Source organism: Musca autumnalis, unplaced genomic scaffold (genome assembly GCF_047663935.1).
Source record: "Musca autumnalis isolate F117 unplaced genomic scaffold, ASM4766393v1 scaffold_5, whole genome shotgun sequence".
Taxonomy (NCBI): Eukaryota; Metazoa; Arthropoda; class Insecta; order Diptera; family Muscidae; genus Musca; species Musca autumnalis.
The window spans coordinates 203,487,649-203,505,088 of record NW_027412088.1 but is presented as its reverse complement, the minus strand read 5'-3'; the positions used below and the strand labels follow the sequence as shown (position 1 = coordinate 203,505,088).

The following is a 17,440-nucleotide window of genomic DNA, read 5'->3' as shown; positions in this document are numbered from 1 at the left end:
TCTAAACAACTAGGATTTGAAAGATCGATTTACAAATCGAGTCGATTTAAAATGACTAGTCTAAACGGGCTAATGGTTCTACCCAAGGCAAATTTATATAAATTTACAAAAACAACATTGTTGTTATTGAAAATTAATTGTCAAAGAAAATATTGAATAATAGGGTCGTTCCAAAAATTTTTTAGGCAAAACATATGTAAACACATTTTGAAATTTCTCTAAAGAAGAACAAATTTAAATCAAAATGTAAATACAACGCATTCAGAACACTCGTAGGTAATAGGTCTGTCTGGTTACCTTAAAATTTGTAACAATTTGTACCAATTGTTGCTGGAAGTCGTCTGTTAACACAAAAAACCAGCAAAAGAGAGCAATTCGAGAGAGACATTTTGACAGTTCTTTCACTGAGAATTTGCAAATTCTTGCTGGACAAATTTCTTCTAGCAAACATTTGCAAGTCTTCTTCTTCTTCCTGAAAACAATCAATCATCTGTTTTTAATTTTTCGTTGATTTATGTTTGTGAAAATAAAAAACAATTTTATTGCGGAAATAGCAAGTCCAATTGTATTATTTTTTTGTAGAACAAAGTTGCAAAAGTGGAAAAATCCATTTTTGGGTCTTTTTCTTTTTTTATTAAAATACACATTTTTGCTTCCATTGGTTCCTTCATTGGCCGACAAATTGTTCTGTTTTGGCAAGTCAGCTGATTGCTTGCTGGTTTTTGCTGGGAAGGTGTCTGTTTACTTTTTACAATTTTCTAGCAAAAGAGAATAAAAACCCCTTACTCTCTGAGAAAGTTCTTGCTGGGAAAGTAACCAGACAGACTTAATTTTTATTACACGTTTAGGATGAAAACAGTATTTTATGGTGGCAAATTTCGAACTTTCAAATTTCATGAGCAGACCCTATTACATTTTGAATACTTAATTTACAAATACTAATACTTAATTTACTTCATTTTCCATACAAAATTTTGAGAATGAACAACGATATTTGTACATTATTCAATTCAAATTACTCTCAGAACGACGATAAAATTTGTCCCATCTCTAACAAATGAGAGAATTTATCGAAATAATTAATTATAAGTCTGTCTGGTTACTTTCCCAGCAAGAATTGTCCAGCAAGAACTTTCTCAGAGAGTAAGGGGTTTTTATTCTCTTTTGCTAGAAAATTGTAAAAAGTAAACAGACACCTTCCCAGCAAAAACCAGCAAGCAATCAGCTGACTTGCCAAAACAGAACAATTTGTCCGCCAATGAAAGAAAGAACCAAAGGAAACAAAAATGTGTATTTCATTAAAAATAAAAAAAATAAAATGACCCAAAAATGGATTTTCCACCTCGCAACTTTGTTCTACAAAAAAATAATACAATTGGACTTGCTATTTCCGCAATAAAATTGTTTTTTATTTTCACAAACATAAATCAACGAAAAATTAAAAACAGATGATTGATTGTTTTCAGGAAGAAGAAGAAGACTTGCAAATGTTTGCTAGAAGAAATTTGTCCAGCAAGAATTTGCAAACTCTGAGTGAAAGAACTGTCAAAATGTCTCTCTTGAATCGCTCTCTTTTGCTGGTTTTTTGTGTTAACAGACGACTTCCAGCAACAATTGGTACAAGTTGTTACAAATTTTAGGGTAACCAGACAGACCTTATGACAGCAAAAATACAAAATTTAAAAATTGATTTAAAACCCAAACATTTTTAGAAAAACTGTAAAACGTGAATGAAAAGTAAGCGGTTTAACGACTAGTACAGATTCAAATCATAGCAAATGTTGTTGTCTTTTCTTTCATTGCAGTTGCATTTCTTGTCCATCGTTTCAAATTCGCGTACAAATTTAGAAACAAAAATCAAATGCCTGCCGGAAAGTCTGTATACCTAAAAGTTATTTTGGCAGGTCTCTCTCTCGTTAATTTTTAAAATAGAAAATTTTGAAAATATACTGAAAACACCAAAATTTTGAGAAAAAATAGAAAACATGAATGAAAATAACATAATTTAATATAGAATAGATATCTGTAAGGGCGAAACCTATAGCTCTGCGTGTTGCGTGTGCGTTCAAAAATACAAAAAAAAAAAAATACATGTATTTCAAATTGAAAACAACAATAAATACATGTATTTTGTTTTTGTATTTTTGAACGCACACGCAACACGCAGAGCTATAGGTTTCGCCCTAATGGGTACTTTACACGGTATGTTTTTTACATATGAGTTGGCACTTCTCCAATACATAATGTATATGCAAAGTGACAACTCATATGTAAAAAACATATCGTGTAAAGTACCCATTAGAAGGACAAATATATTTTCAGTTCATATCAATTAATTCTACTCGTCTTTTGGCTGAAACTTTCTTTAAAATCACTAAACAAAAACTATGAAAATATGAATCATGTTGCTATGAATTCTGTACCATGTCGGATGAACGGGTTAATTCGTGTACGTAATTATGAGAACGAACGACGTGATTCAACTGCAGGTATGAACGTGGCATTATTTTACCATGGTTTTTGGTGGAGCGCTTTTTCTTATGGCTGCTACTTTCATATAACATTCGATAACAACTTATCGTTACAAATTATCGAAATTGCAAAAAAATTGCCAATCACTAGCAAAACGAATTTCTTGTTTGTCATTCTGCTAGTGAAGGAATACTCCGGCTATTTTAATAACGATTTTCTCATAAATAATTGGAAATTAACCATGGCTTTAGCTGATATTTGTAAAATCTCCGATGCGCCATATATGAAAATGCGCAACTTTACTACATCCGATTTGGAAGAAGAAAGTCAACGCTACGTTTCCAATCTGGAGAATCCATACGTATTGCAAGCACCGCCATTTGAGAATCCCATTGAAAATCTAAACAAAATCCAGGCAAGCAGTGATAAGACAGGCATCAGAATTGAATTTGATCATGGTACCACAACATTGGGTTTTAAATACAAGGGTGGAGTTATATTGGCTGTTGATTCTCGTGCCACTGGTGGTCAGTTCATTGGTTCACAAACAATGAAGAAAATTGTGGAAATTAATCAATTCTTGTTGGGTACATTGGCTGGTGGTGCTGCTGATTGTGTTTATTGGGATCGTGTGTTGGCCAAGGAGTGTCGCCTACATGAACTGAGAAATAAGGAACGTATTTCTGTGGCCGCTGCCAGTAAAATTATGGCCAACATTGCCCATGAATATAAAGGTATGGGCCTGAGTATGGGTATGATGCTGGCTGGTTATGATAAGAGAGGTCCTGGTCTATACTATGTCGATTCTGAAGGCTCTCGTACCCCCGGTAATGTATTCTCCGTTGGCAGTGGTTCCATATATGCTTTCGGTGTCTTGGATTCTGGTTATCACTGGGATTTGGAAGATGAAGAGGCCCAAGAATTGGGACGTCGTGCTATTTACCATGCCACCTACAGGGATGCCTACTCTGGTGGTATTGTACGCGTCTACCATATGACACCTAATGGCTGGATAAATATCTCCAATACCGATTGCATGGAATTGCATTATAAATATGATGAGGAGAAGAGGAATAAGAAACACTAATTATAAGACACTACTTTTTTCAGAATTAAATTCTTGTACTAAAAAATAATAAATATTTGGATTTTTGGTAATCAAACGTGTTTGTTATTCTTTTATTGAAATTATTGCAAACCGTCGAGGAGAAACAACAGCATCAAAGGCACCCAAAATGTAACTTCTGCTGTGACCATTTTCCAGCAGATAAAGTAGGCGATCTAACAGTATAATGCTCTCTAAGACTGGGGCAAAGGACATACGCAGCAAATAAAACATGTCCAAAGAACTTTTATATTTGTCTCCCTCAGCTGCCACAGCTGCTATTCTTTCTTGTGAAATAACGTTCAATGCCGGATGTTTCTTTTTACATAGATCCACATATTCCTGAAAATTGTTAAATTTTCGCAATTTTCCAACTTGAACAGCATCTTTCATTTCCGGGAGGCTTTCACAAACCAATATCTCAAATAAAGCCCTATAGAGTAGCGAAATATTTGGCAATTCCTTGCTGGCCTTGGTGCGATCTGTAGATTGTACAGCCAACATGCGGGCATTTCTTCCCAAGGCGAGCTTTTTCTCCTGTAGATATGAACTCAAAGGGAAGCCAGTTTCGGGATTCATATCTATAATGTGTTTGTTGCCAAAGAATTCCTGTCCCGAGTACATTTCTTTCAGTAAGTGATAGCAGCAACCAATGTTGCAAAGAATTTTTAACTTTTCTTGATGATGAAATAATTTTAAGCAAGACGAAGCTAGGTTGCCACAGGTGTGTAGACCTGTGAGGCATACAGATGTTTGTTGACTATTTAAATCGGGAAAGTTGCTATCTATAAGGCTTGTTATATCAAGATCCGTGGTTATGAATTTGTCTACTGTTTTGTAATTGTCGTTATCCACAATATTGGCGTTGGGTGTGTCGCTATCTGCAGTTTTTTGCTTTTGTCTCCCTCTTCTTGGCGGTGTTATGCCTTTTGATTCAAGTTCTGCTCTATCCTTAAGGCCTTTCCAAGCTTTCTGGAAAATTAAGGAGTATTTTTAGACTACTGCAAAATAGTAGAGATGCAAAGACTTACCTTTAGCTTTTTATTTCTTTCCATGGCATTTTCTGTATTCGAAGGATTGCTGTCTATACCTAATACCTTGTGGCCGTATTCCAATGCCAAACGTGAGGAAAGATACCCTTTGCCATCGCCCGCATCCACAATTACGGTGTTGTCATTTTTCAAGTCAGAGCCCTGAATTAAATCATTTACTAGGCTGGCTGTAATTTCAACCTGGGAACACACAAATTTTATGTATTAAATGCTTAAATTTGATGAATTTCTTTTAATTACCTCATGTCTCTTCTTCTCACTTAAAAACTCCTTAATGCTAATTGGCCCTTGACCCTGCACCATACTAAGTTTTAGTACACGTTTTGCAAAATCCTCCTTTGTAAGTAAAATTTCTTTAAAATTCTCAAGGCAATTGGCCTGGGTCCTTTGAATAAATGCCACTGTTTCGGGGAATTTTGTATCCATATTTGCAGTTTCCTCCCAAAATACAGATTCAATGCATTCTCTTACATCTTCTGTTCTCTGCAACTCCCTTTGTATTTCTTTGGGAACAAAATTCATCCAGTGCTGATCGGTTACAAAATTAACCATGTGACAATTAACCCATGACCAATAAGGATCCATAAACTTTAATATGGAATCGAGACGTTTACAGATTTGAGGTAACGACATTTTTAAAACGAAGAAATCCTTTGTTAAAAGGAGAAATCCTTTCTTTCCTCCTTTTCAACGTTTTCCTCTGTTGTCTTGCTATTGCCACGTCCTGTTAAAACAAGTAATTTTTTATTTAAAGTACGAATATTTTCCACAGCTCCAATGATATCAGCCTCTGGATCGTTTTCACGTGGAAACGTTTCAATTGATTGGCGTAATTGTTCCAAACAACGTTTCACCCGTTCAGTGTGTTTCTTCGGCTGTTGTTGTAGTGCAACAACTCTACCAAATATTTCTGCCAATTCCTGCCCTAGTTGTATTCCTTGTGCATAACCCAGTCTATAACCTTCGTCGTTACCTTGCTGACAGCCTACGGCGAAACCTTCCTTGTAACTGGCTTCCACTAAATGATTCTCTGCTAGAGTTATATCGTCAAATAGATCATTAATGTCCCTTTCTTCCTCCGCCGCTGTGGACATGATTCGTTCAGAGTGGTCAACTATTGATTCAACTATTTCAACGTGGAGGAAATAATCAGAATTGTAAACAAAAAACAGCTGGTATTTGTGTTTGTTGAAAAAAAGGGGAGTACACACTGGCCGATTTCCGTACCGTCAGATTAAAGGCCAAGTACTACCTAATTCAAATGCTGCCTAATTCATTAGAATTAGGTAGTACTTTGCCTTTAAAGTCCATTTAGATTACGCTGGATTTAGCAATTATCTGGTTTTATTTGGCATATGTTGTATGAAAATGACAACTTAAATCCACTGGATTTGCTAAATCCAGCATAGTCTAAATCAGGCATTAGTCTTTTACATGAAACTGGGCGTGATAAAGCGGCGTATTTCATTGTGTTTCTACCTTAAAAGCCAGAACAGAATCAATCGTCGCTTGAATCAAAAGTCGTAAACGATTTTCATATAATGGTCTGTTCCAGAACTGCAAGAATCCTAATTTTTACTATTTTTTTCGATAACATAAAGGAAAAATTTTTATCGTAGTAAAAAATAGTAGCTTCTTGCAGGTTCTGGAACATAGCATAAATTTTGTGTACGGGAACGCAAAATGTGTAAAAGTGGTAAAAATTGTAAAAACTTTAAGTGGGGTACACACCGACAGTCAAAATTGACAGTCAACGTCCTTTTAGTACAATTTTCTCGCAAATAAAAGCATTTCTTTAGCTAAAAATATATGAAATGCAATATGTAAAGTGTTATTTACATATTAGGAAAGTAATTATTCAGCTAGAGTTTGATATTAACAAAATAGACCTTGATGACTGTTAGTTTTGTTGGTCAGTGTGTACTATGCTTTATAGTTCTGGAACAGAGCTGAAATTATAATTTCTTTGAATGTCCTGTGTGAACATTCCGTTATATTTTCACTCCAAATTTTTAACAAGTATTCGGTAGCCGAAAATGCGTTTTTCAACACTTAAAATTCAAATCGAACTGTTGAAAATTGTTCTATTTTTTTTTTTGATTAATTTTAAATATTTTGCTAACATTTCACTTGAAGTCCAACAAAAAAATAAAAGAGTTATGTGTCTATTTTGCACTTCGTCTCTTTGGAGATCCTCAGTCTGTTGGTGGGTTTTGGTAAAAAATTGCCGGGAATGCAAAATAAAAAAAAATGAAAAGAAAATGGTTCCCTCCCAATGGAAAAGTAAGATTCTTTCCTGATGAAGGACTTGAAACCCGCTAAGTGCTAAGTAGGTAAGTGAATTAAGCATATTCTTTGATATTTTATCTATGGAAGCATGAACTATGTTTTTCTGGATGTATTTTTCTATTATTAATACTTATTGAAGACACACTTATCATTGTTATTCGGTCCTTCCACTATCCGGTCCTTAAATGTTGAAAAATCACTTTGTATAGTTAGTTTGAGGTTAAACCCAAGTCCCAATTAACTTTATTTCTTGTCATTACAATTATTAGATTCCCCTTTGTAATAGCGTGAGAATTTATCAATCAATAGATGGATTGAAACATTCATTAAGTGGTACAAACAATCAACTGGTGAAAAGAAAGTTTGTACATGTGTCAACTTGCATTCCGGGCAACTAGTTCCACTTTAAAAGAAAAAAAAAACCTGAGAAAATTTAATAAGTTCAGCAGATGTTCGTTTGCCAACCTTCTTCTAATGAAAATATTGAAGAGGACAATAAGAACAATTTTTAAGCTAGCAGCACAAAATAAGTATATCAAATCACGTCCTTCCTTTTATGGCGCCTAAATAGGGATATTAATAAAGGTCATACTTTCTATTTTTGGTTTGGTTTTTAAAGTGACACTTAATTGGATTATGTACATGTATATCACCTTAGGTATGACAGTCATTTCACCTCCTGTCCTTTTTTGTAATCAAATAGCCGATACAATTTAACTTTGTTTGGCTTTCAATTACATTTTGCACTTTTTTTGCTGCTAAGAATGTTATGGGGTTATTACACAATGCTATATTAATTTGGTGAATATAGTAAACAAGGGTAGGGTCAATGTTTGGTATTGTAGACGACCCTGAGGACTATCTTCGGTGTAGTAGATGACCCTAAAGGCTATCAACTGTATAGTAGATGAGCCTTAGGGCCAACTATTGTATAGAACTCGACCCTAAAGGCCATCTACTCTACAGTAGATGCACCTAAGGGCCACCTACTCTACAGTAGACGAACCTAAGGGCCGTATACTGTATAGTAGACGACCATAAAGGCCATCTACTCTATAGTAGACGACCTTAATTGCCATCTACTGTATAGAACGCGACCCTAAGGGCCATCGACTGTATAGTACACGACCCTAAAGGCCATCTACTGTATAGTAGACGACCCTAAGGGCCATGTACTGTATAGTACACGACCCTAACTGCCATCTACTGTATAGCAGACGCTAAGGGCCATCTACTCTACAGTAGACGACCCTAACTGCTATCTACTTTATAGTAGACGACCCTAAGGGCCATCTACAGTATAGTAGACGACCCTAACTGCCATCTACTGTATAGCAGACGATCCTAACTGCCATCTACTGTATAGTAGATGACCCTAAGGGCTATCTGCTGTATAGTAGACGATCCTAAGGGCCATCTACTCTACGACCTTAACTGCCATCTACTGTATATAGTACACGACCCTAACTGCCATATACTGTATAGCAGACACTAAGGGCCATCTAGTGTATAGTAGACGACCCTAGGGGTCATCTACGGTATAGTAGACGACCTTAAGCGCCATCTATTGTACAGTAGGCGACCCTGAAATTAGTAAAGGACCCTAAGAACAAACTACCTTATAATAGACGGTTCTTAGATATAGGCCCTATAAGTATTCACTAATGTAGACAGACTTTTCTCTTGCAAATAGCTTTTCGAAGTCTATCAATTGAACTTATTTTATAATTCTTTTCCTTCAGTACAACAACAACTATACATTGTTGCGGTTCTCATGGCAATGAGCCGACCCCCTCCCCTATATTGGCATATTATTTTAGTTAAGAAGTTTTTTGTTATTGTTTAGTGGGAACTCGTAAGAATAGTTTTCATTGAAGTGTGGCAGGAAGTGGACGTGTTCAGTCTGTCATTTTTGTTTTTTATAAAAAAGTAACAAAAAAAAACTAAAACTATGACATCGTCTGACCTAACAACAGCAACACCAAATATGTCCTCATCGGCAGCATTTAATCCTAGAGCCAATGTTTTTCTCATTGTTAATTTGGGCTGTGAAATGCTTTTCGTAATTGATCAACGTTTACAGGCCCAGAAGATAGCTAAAGAAAAGTCCATACAAGGTGGGCAAGACAACAACAAAAATTATTTATTTTTAAATTCCATAACGAAAATGGATTTTGTTTTTCTAGTTCTACATGATGTAACATCAGTTCTTTTGGAACCAAAATTCCTAAACTCCCTAATAGCAGGATCTACAACTGCTGGCGGTCAATGCTTAACGGAGGAAAGTTGTAAATTCATGCTCAAGGATATTGCCACCTGCTCCCTTATGCGTTTGGATGATGTTTCGATGGGTAAACTGTGGAATCTAATGACCATGATTTATAAATGGCAGCTATTCCATACCAAATATCAATATCAACTAATGGATATAACATTTCGTCATTTGGCCGGAGTCAATCAGTTGTATCCCAATGAAAAACATTCCCAAATAGTTGACAGGGCAAAAAATACTCTACTGGATTTTTGGAATTCTTGTACAGACGAAGAACAAAATAACATTTACTACACCAATAAGTTATGGCTGGAGGTGTTTCATACGAAAATTTCATTGCTCATACGTTTAGGGTTCCAGGCCATGGATGGTTCATTTTTTGTCGATGTGGATCAAACGTATTTTAACGACTTCAAAGAATCTATTGGAGACAATATCTATGCGAAAAGTAGTGAAATTGCCCAGTTGAGAAAACAAGAATTGGCTCCAATGTCAACATCGGCCAGTTGTGTTAATCAATTGGCTGACATGTTAAGTTATGCCCCAAGTAGTTCGACAGGAGGAGCTGCAGTAGCTGGTGTGGAGACAGATGATTTTAAACCTTTGCATTACAAAGAATTCCAAAAACAATTTGAAAAGAATTTGCAGCAATGTAATATTTTATTTGAGGATTTGGATGTCAATTCTGTAAATGCCACAACCACATATAATGAGAGAGCTGGAGGAACAGGCTTTGTTAATTTAAACGCCACTTACAATCGCCAAAGTTTGGAAACTTCAAGGCCAGCTTCTTCGTCGTTATCTTCTTCCACCGTTCCCAGGAAAATTCAAGGGAATGAAAGTTTCACCAATGATTTTTAATTAAATTAGCGAATGGATCAGCAGCAACATAAGGACTCTACAGTAGACGACCCTAGGGGCCATCTACTCTATAGTAGACGATCCTAGGGGCCATCTACTCTATAGTAGACAACCCTAGGGACCATCTACTCTATAGTAGACGACTCTAGGGGCTATCTACTCTATAGTAGACGACCCTAAGGGCTATCTACTCTATAGTAGGCGACCCTAGGTGTCGTCTACCCTATAGTAGACGACTGTAGGGGCTATCTACTCTATAGTATATAGTTTAATCTACTCGATCAAAGATGAACCTGGGATCTTCTTTTATAACGTAGACACGTCTAGGGGTCAACGATGTGTATCACATAAGCCTCATGCTTTTCGATCTGAACTTAGTTAAAATCTAATACAACCCCATCAAAATTTATATATCATTTCAATTCTTTGTTTTCAATTCGTTATATTTTTTCTTGTTTTTTGTTATTTTACAATTAACAAAATTGTTTGCAGTTAGTGTTACAGAATAGGTGAGTGTGTGAAGAGAAGAAAGAGAAGTTAAAGGAAAAATATTGATAAAAATTAATAAACGTTCCCTTTTTTGGGAAAATAGTTTTTAAATTGTTCTGAGTGGAAGATTTAGTTTTTTCTTTTTAAAATTTAAACAAGACAAAGAGAGAAAAATAATCGTTACGATTTACAAAAGTGATTTACTTATGTCATTAAAAATAATAATTATAATTATAAAATGTCGTATATAATGGTTAAAGCGAACAATTATTGTGTTGTTTATAATCAAAACTTCTAAAGCAATGCAGAGGAGCAGAGCAGAGAGTTAGAAGTGGTGTAATAATTAAGGAAACACAATGAAAATAATGGTTTGTTTTTGGGGGTTTCTTTTAAAAAAGACTACATGCAAAGTTGGGTTTTTTGTTTTCCTTTTTTCTATATGATCGATGCGATGAATTTGTTTTGATATATGTTGCTTCTTCTTCTAGATCTCAAATACATTGAATTTTTCATGTATTCTCGTTTTTTGTTTTCTTTTTTTTAGTGTAGATTTCCAAACCTACATAAGTATTCTGTAGTGTTGTTATGCTTCTGTTCTAAAAAGAAATGCTTGCTGCGGTTCTTGTTGTTGTTTGTTTTCAGGCATTTATTTGTTTTTGAACTTCGGTTTTAACTTCGGTGGCATTGGTTTTCATTTCAGCAGTAGCATTTAAGGACTCCTCAAGATCTTCTTTGATGGCTTTATACTTTGCTTCAGTTGTGTCCCAAAAATTGGCACATTGATTCATTTTCGCCTTCAGGGGGACAGCATCAACTAAAATGTGTAAAGCCATTTTGAGATATTCTTCGGCCGAACTAATTTGATGGCAGGGATAGTTTTCGCCATGTTTTGTTAAAAATTCACAATATTTGCGATAGTTTTTTAAGGCAAAATCAAAGTCATAGGCTATTAGATTTGCCGTGTGGGTTTCATCAATGACATAGGGTACAAAGAGTTTGCGTTGCAGCTTAACAAATGTGGGATAGTCATTTTCACAGGCTTCACATTTACAGGTAAAACGATATTGTATGGAAAGGGTTTCGATACGTTTTGATTTGGGTAAAATTGCAAAGTGGGCTCTGTAAAGAATAAAAAGACGGTTAATATTTGATGAGTTTAATTGCCATGTTGGGGTTTTAACTTACCCATAATTATCATAGAGCTCCCCACCAGCTGGTATGGGACGAAAAACAAACACATAAGCCTTACAGCCTTTATAGATACGCACAATATTCGGAGCACAAGAGTGATTGAGTAACGACAAAAAGGCAAAAGCTCCCGATGAATGTGTAGTATCATCTTTAGTTTCATTCACCTGTTCCACCAAATCTATACCATGCATATTCGAGGGTGAGGTTTGCAAATGTCTAAACAGCAATTCGGTAAAGAAGTTTTCCCCCTCCTCACCACCCAAATATTCCTTGAGTGGTGTAAAGTTGATCATAAAATGCTTAAGCACAGCACACACAACAGAACGCTGAAATAGATCCGATACGGAACGTAAATGTTGATTGGTAACCAGACCATGTATGGCCCTATAATGTTCCTTGGCTGTGAAATTATTATAGTCCAAATCAAAGGCAGAACGATTTTGATTTTCCGGCTCCTCACAAAAGGCCATCAGTTCTTCAATGGTGGGAAACAATTCCAAGGCGGACAAACATACACGCAGGGCAATACCATGTATCTTATTGAACATGGTGTGGAGAAAATCTATAACAGGACATTCATATTTGTGAAAAGTGTTAACGGCCTTTTCCCGACACTCTTCGGAACAGAACATAACGGAGCAACAATTTTCACAGGGTATTAGAGTGAGATAGTTTTCCACTTTACAAGTGGCACAGCGTATATATCGCATGGGCGGCAGTAATGTTGAACAGAATGGCTCCTCGGTGGCAATCAAATCGCCCACAGCCAATTCACGATTTGTACAAACATAACGTCCCTGATCGGCTGTTTCTCGCAATTCCAAACAGCTGGCAATATTGGGCACTTGTGGATGTGGCTCGAATTCCATTTGAAAGTCATATGGTTGAACATCAGGTGGTTGTGATTCCAGAAGTTTACGACAATCTTTTTCACGTTTATCCAGTTTATGCATGAGGCGTGCCGGATAATTTGCTTTACGTGCCAATTCGATATTTTGCAAGCATTCTCTGTAGCGTTTCCATTCGAAGAGTACCGCCGAACGATTGGCATAGCCGATGGCAATATTTTCAGAACCTGGTTCGGAATAACAAATACTTTTGTTGTACAATTCCAGAGCCTAGGAAAATAGAAGAAATAATTTGGTTTAGTTTGGGAGGGAATATGGATATGAAAACTCAACGTTTACCTGGAAATATTTTTTATTTTTCAATGAGAATTGCTCATTGCCCAGCATACGATATTCCGAGCTGCGTTTATTCGATTTCTCTTCACGTAGTTTAACATTTAATCTTATTTTTTCAATATATTTAAAGTCCTTTAAGGCATGCAGTACAAAGTTGACCTAAATGGAGGAAAATGAGGATAAAGAGTTAGAAAAAGAAAATATTAGGATCAGTTATTGGGAGAGAAAAATTGCACTTTGCGATAATGGATCAACATTTCTTTCATATTGAGGGTTCTTTTCTGACATATAAAAATGTGTCCATGTTAGACGACCATAGGCGCCATATGCACGACCATATAATTTATAGCAGACGACGATAGTGACAATCTCTTCTATGACCGAGGGCCTCAGCGATCATATATTATAGTAGACGACCCCCAGGGACATCTAATCTATAGTAGACGATCCGAAAAGCCATTTACTCTGTAGTATACGACCCTAACTGCCATCTACTGTATATTAGACGACCCTAAGGGCAATATACCCTATACTAGACGACCGCAGAGACCATCTTCCCAATAACAGACGACCCCAGAGGCCATCTACTCAGTATTTTATAGTGGACGACCCCAAGGGCAATCTACTCTATATAGAGGACCCTAGAGATAATCTACTCTACAGTAGACGTCCATGTACGGCCATCTACCCTATACGACCGCAGAGGCCATCTACCCTATAGTAGACGACCACATACGCCAGGTACTCAGTAGTATACGACAACAAGAGGCATCCATTCTATGGTATTCAATGCTGGAGTCATATTTCTGTGGTAGATGAACTTAGGGATTATCTTTTCCATGGTAGACGACGTTAGGGGACATCTACTTTGTGGTAGACGATCCTAAAGGTAGAATTAGACGTGACATAACCATAAGACCATATCAATCAGCTGATTGAACCAAACCTATGGAAATAAATGTATTCAATTAGTAGTAACTTAACATAATGCCATAGCCATAACAATAAGGAACCAATTGGGGTTTGGTTTTCTATCTTCCCTATGGTATACGGCTTTAGGAGACCTCTATTCTTGGGTAGACGGTCTTAGGGCATATCTACAATATGCAAGACGACCGTGGGGTTATCTACTCTATAATAAACGATCACCTACTATTTGAAATGACTCTAGGTAGGCAGCACTAGGGAGTATCTACTTTGGAACCCATTATATAATTTCATACCATTTTTGGGGGACTTCCACTACAAAATATATGTAAAACTTTTAAACAATTAGGGTGGTATCCCTAAAATGGAAATAAAGGCAAAGGTGGGAGTAAAACAGCGTTCGCTTTAAAGCTTTTAGCCGGGTCAACCTTCTTCATGAGGATTTATTTGATGTTTGAGCTATGGAATTGACATTTGAAACCCAGTGGATTTATAAAACCGATTAAGTGCAAACGGGATATTAGGGTAGTGTTTCTGCATCTTCATGATTTACAACCTTATAACAGATGTTTTTGACTCTTCGACTACAAAAACAACATCATTTTCTTACCTACATCCAAGATTCTAAACTATATATGTATGGATTTCATAAATCAAATACCATTTCTAACCCCATAAATCTAAAAGTGTATAAAGTGCAATCTCTCCATTTTCTGGCATGTTTTTGTAAACATTTACCTTTGAATGATTTTCTTTTAATTCATTAAATTTGCCTGATATAATACCAATTAGTTTCCAGTCATTTAGCTTTTTAACCAAATCATCACTGACATCGTAAACATCCATTTTGGTGATTTCAATTGTGTTTGCGCCACTGCAAAATGTTGCACGTTTATCTTTATGACTTGTGTGGTGTTTGCTTGTGGGAGGTCTGCTGGTTGCTGACACACGCCTGCTTTACAAAAATCCTTGCTTTTTATGTTAGATAACCTCCAATAAAACAATTGGTTCCACTTTGTCACTTGATTTCCTCAAGAATTTTTTGTTGCAACACTTGTAGATGATTTGATTGTTATTTGCGGAAGCAACAGCAGTTGATTTAGTTCAGGATTTTTCTGATTTTTCTATGGCCTAATGTCTCTCTTCTTTGCCGACCGCCGACAAACATCCACAATCCGGCCAATAAATTGTGAGCATTTGTTTAAATCGTGTGTTCTCGTTTCACTTTGTGGTTTATTGAAATCGTGAATTTCCTATAGCACCTGCCGGTATCCACTTGTCACAATTAATATTATATATATTTTTAATTTTATTTTAATTTTGTTTTAAATATAAAAATTCCACTTGATTAGAGATGTGTAGTTCCGGAACGAACTATTCCGGACAATGAACTACTGGAACTATAGCCGGCTCTTGCATTTATATAGTTCCTTTAGTTCTTATAGTTCCAGTCGTGCATATAATTCCTTTAATTTGTATAGTTGATCATGGTACAATTATTACAGGTAAAAGCAAGTGTTGTTGTACAACAATCGATACAACAACCACATAGAAATTTGTTTTTGTACGTAATACTAATGTCATAGCCATATGGGCAAAAATGTAAACAAATATCAAATATATAAACACATTTTGAGGGTTGATAAATATTGTTTTGAAAAATGTCAAGGCTTCTTAATTAAAAAGAGTTGAATTAAAAACGTTAGATTTTCAATTTTAACGTTTCCACTTCATTTCTTCTGAACAAGGAGTTGTTAGCGGTATGTATTTCTCTAAATAAAATATTTACAATCAATAATTGATTATTTTTCAGATGATATCAATAATTATGAAAAATGAGGACGAGGATGACAAAACCTATTGCATGGAAAGATGGTTCCATGTTGTGTGACACATTCATAAGGGCACCGAAGAGACGAGCCATCATATTATGATGTGGTCAACAAACCAATTGATTTGTTGAAAATACAACAAAACTTAAAACTGGTGTTTATAAAGATTTGGATGAGCTGGTGCAAGATTTTGAGTTGTTGGTTAACAACGCTGGATTATAGATTCGCCGAAGACGAACCGAAGAAAAGAGGCTGCAGACGTTTTACTTGTACATCCGAAGAAGATGGTACCGGTATCTGTAATGACATCGGTGGATAGCACCATGAATGACCGGCCATTGCACAGAATGTTTTTACTACTGCCTCCAAGAAAATGTATCCTGATTACAATGATGTTATTGAACATCCCATTGATTTGAGATTAATTGCCACGAAGATACAAACAAACTTTTTCGATTACATAACTTTATTTCCGTTTATATTTGCCAATAGTAAAATAAAAATGCAGTAAACACATAATATGGATTATTTATGTAAGACTAACATTTTCTCCTGGTCTGTATCTATTTCCATTTCCTCAGAATATTCTTCAGCGGCATCTGTGGAACTGAATAAAATACATTTTACATAAATTTTCAATTCTAAATTCCATACAGTTACTTACCATTCCATAGTCGCAACCTTCGGCGAATGCACAACAAATGGTTCTGCACGTGGTATAAGCTTCCATTTATTCCTACTCTTCTCGTATCCTCCGGTAAAAAGTTATCCCAGCATATACAGTCATTCCTCTTGAAATCCTTTCTACAAATTTTAGCCCAGTCACGCCTTATATGTGGATCTAATGGAATGTTAAAATAAGTTCCTTTGTCCTTCGTTTCTATTTTATCGCTCAATACGCATTTTCTTATATCACTTCCTCTTTTCACTATGAGATAATACACATTATTTATGAAAATATATGCATTTCTTTGTACTTACCGATGTATATGCTAATATGCAAATTCAAATTTTTATATTTTAAGTTTCCAATATGTTTGTTTGTGGATGATGTATTTTTAAAATTTCAATACAACGGTTGACAAAAAAGTATACACAATGACAAGACGTCATATACATTTTGACACTAGTATTACGGGTGAATCTAATCAGCTGGGACTTGCTTTTACCTGTATTATTGTACCATGATAGTTGATTTTCTTCCACTATGTTTACATCATGGCCCAATTATAGGTCCTCCAGCAAGCGTATTCAAAGAAAAACAAAGATTTTAAATGTCAAAATTCATAAACAGAAGCGAAAAAAATTTTGAGGCGAATTTCTTTTCTGTCAATTCAGGTAGATACATACAAAACATTTACCGAGAAAAAGTTAAAAAAGAGTTATTTTTGTTTGGCGAAACCGAATATACCAGCTGATCGAACTTGAACTGCTAAAATAAGTTATTGTAAATTAAATTCGCATACAAAACACATCAAATGTTGACATTTTACGTCTACAACATTAAGTTTATTTATTTTCTTTTTTAGAGATCCATCTACGCGTTTCTGTACAGTTTGACATTTCTATACCTCACAGCGAATTCAAATGTCAAATATGAATTTTGACAGCTAAAATCGAAATCATCTGATGTTGTTGGAGGACCTATAATTGGGCCAGGGTTTACATTTACGAAATCCACTCGATTTCAAATGTCAATTCCATTGCTTAAACGTCAAACGATATCCAATGGATTTCAGATGAGTTTTCATTTGACGTATACGCAA

The 17,440-nt window shown here is 35.7% G+C and overlaps 5 protein-coding genes across 5 annotated transcripts; 2 read left to right on the top strand and 3 right to left on the bottom strand.

Annotated features, from left to right (window-relative positions):
• Positions 1-2,571: 2,571 nt before the first annotated feature.
• On the top strand, positions 2,572-3,635 carry Prosbeta5 (Proteasome beta5 subunit). Its single transcript, XM_073990199.1, has one exon. The coding sequence runs from the start codon at positions 2,714-2,716 to the stop codon at positions 3,557-3,559; it is 846 nt and encodes a 281-aa protein (XP_073846300.1). The 5' UTR covers positions 2,572-2,713; the 3' UTR covers positions 3,560-3,635.
• Positions 3,621-5,262, bottom strand: LOC141405628 (probable methyltransferase-like protein 25). The gene is made up of 3 exons (XM_073990198.1): positions 4,870-5,262; positions 4,609-4,809; positions 3,621-4,549 (listed from the first exon to the last, which is right to left on the bottom strand). The coding sequence occupies exons 1-3, from the start codon at positions 5,260-5,262 to the stop codon at positions 3,644-3,646; spliced, it is 1,500 nt and encodes a 499-aa protein (XP_073846299.1). The 3' UTR covers positions 3,621-3,643.
• Positions 5,263-5,285: 23 nt separating this feature from the next.
• LOC141405631 (uncharacterized) lies at positions 5,286-5,723 on the bottom strand. The gene has a single exon (XM_073990202.1). It carries the CDS (start codon positions 5,721-5,723, stop codon positions 5,286-5,288), a length of 438 nt encoding a protein of 145 aa, XP_073846303.1.
• A 2,935-nt stretch (positions 5,724-8,658) lies between these two features.
• On the top strand, positions 8,659-10,804 carry OSCP1 (Organic solute carrier partner 1). The gene is made up of 2 exons (XM_073990201.1): positions 8,659-9,035; positions 9,105-10,804. Exons 1-2 carry the CDS (start codon positions 8,870-8,872, stop codon positions 10,049-10,051), a joined length of 1,113 nt encoding a protein of 370 aa, XP_073846302.1. The 5' UTR covers positions 8,659-8,869; the 3' UTR covers positions 10,052-10,804.
• Smyd4-4 (SET and MYND domain containing, class 4, member 4) lies at positions 10,477-15,241 on the bottom strand. Its single transcript, XM_073990195.1, has 4 exons — positions 14,581-15,241; positions 12,919-13,074; positions 11,726-12,849; positions 10,477-11,659 (listed from the first exon to the last, which is right to left on the bottom strand). Exons 1-4 carry the CDS (start codon positions 14,686-14,688, stop codon positions 11,179-11,181), a joined length of 1,869 nt encoding a protein of 622 aa, XP_073846296.1. The 5' UTR covers positions 14,689-15,241; the 3' UTR covers positions 10,477-11,178.
• Positions 15,242-17,440: the final 2,199 nt, after the last annotated feature.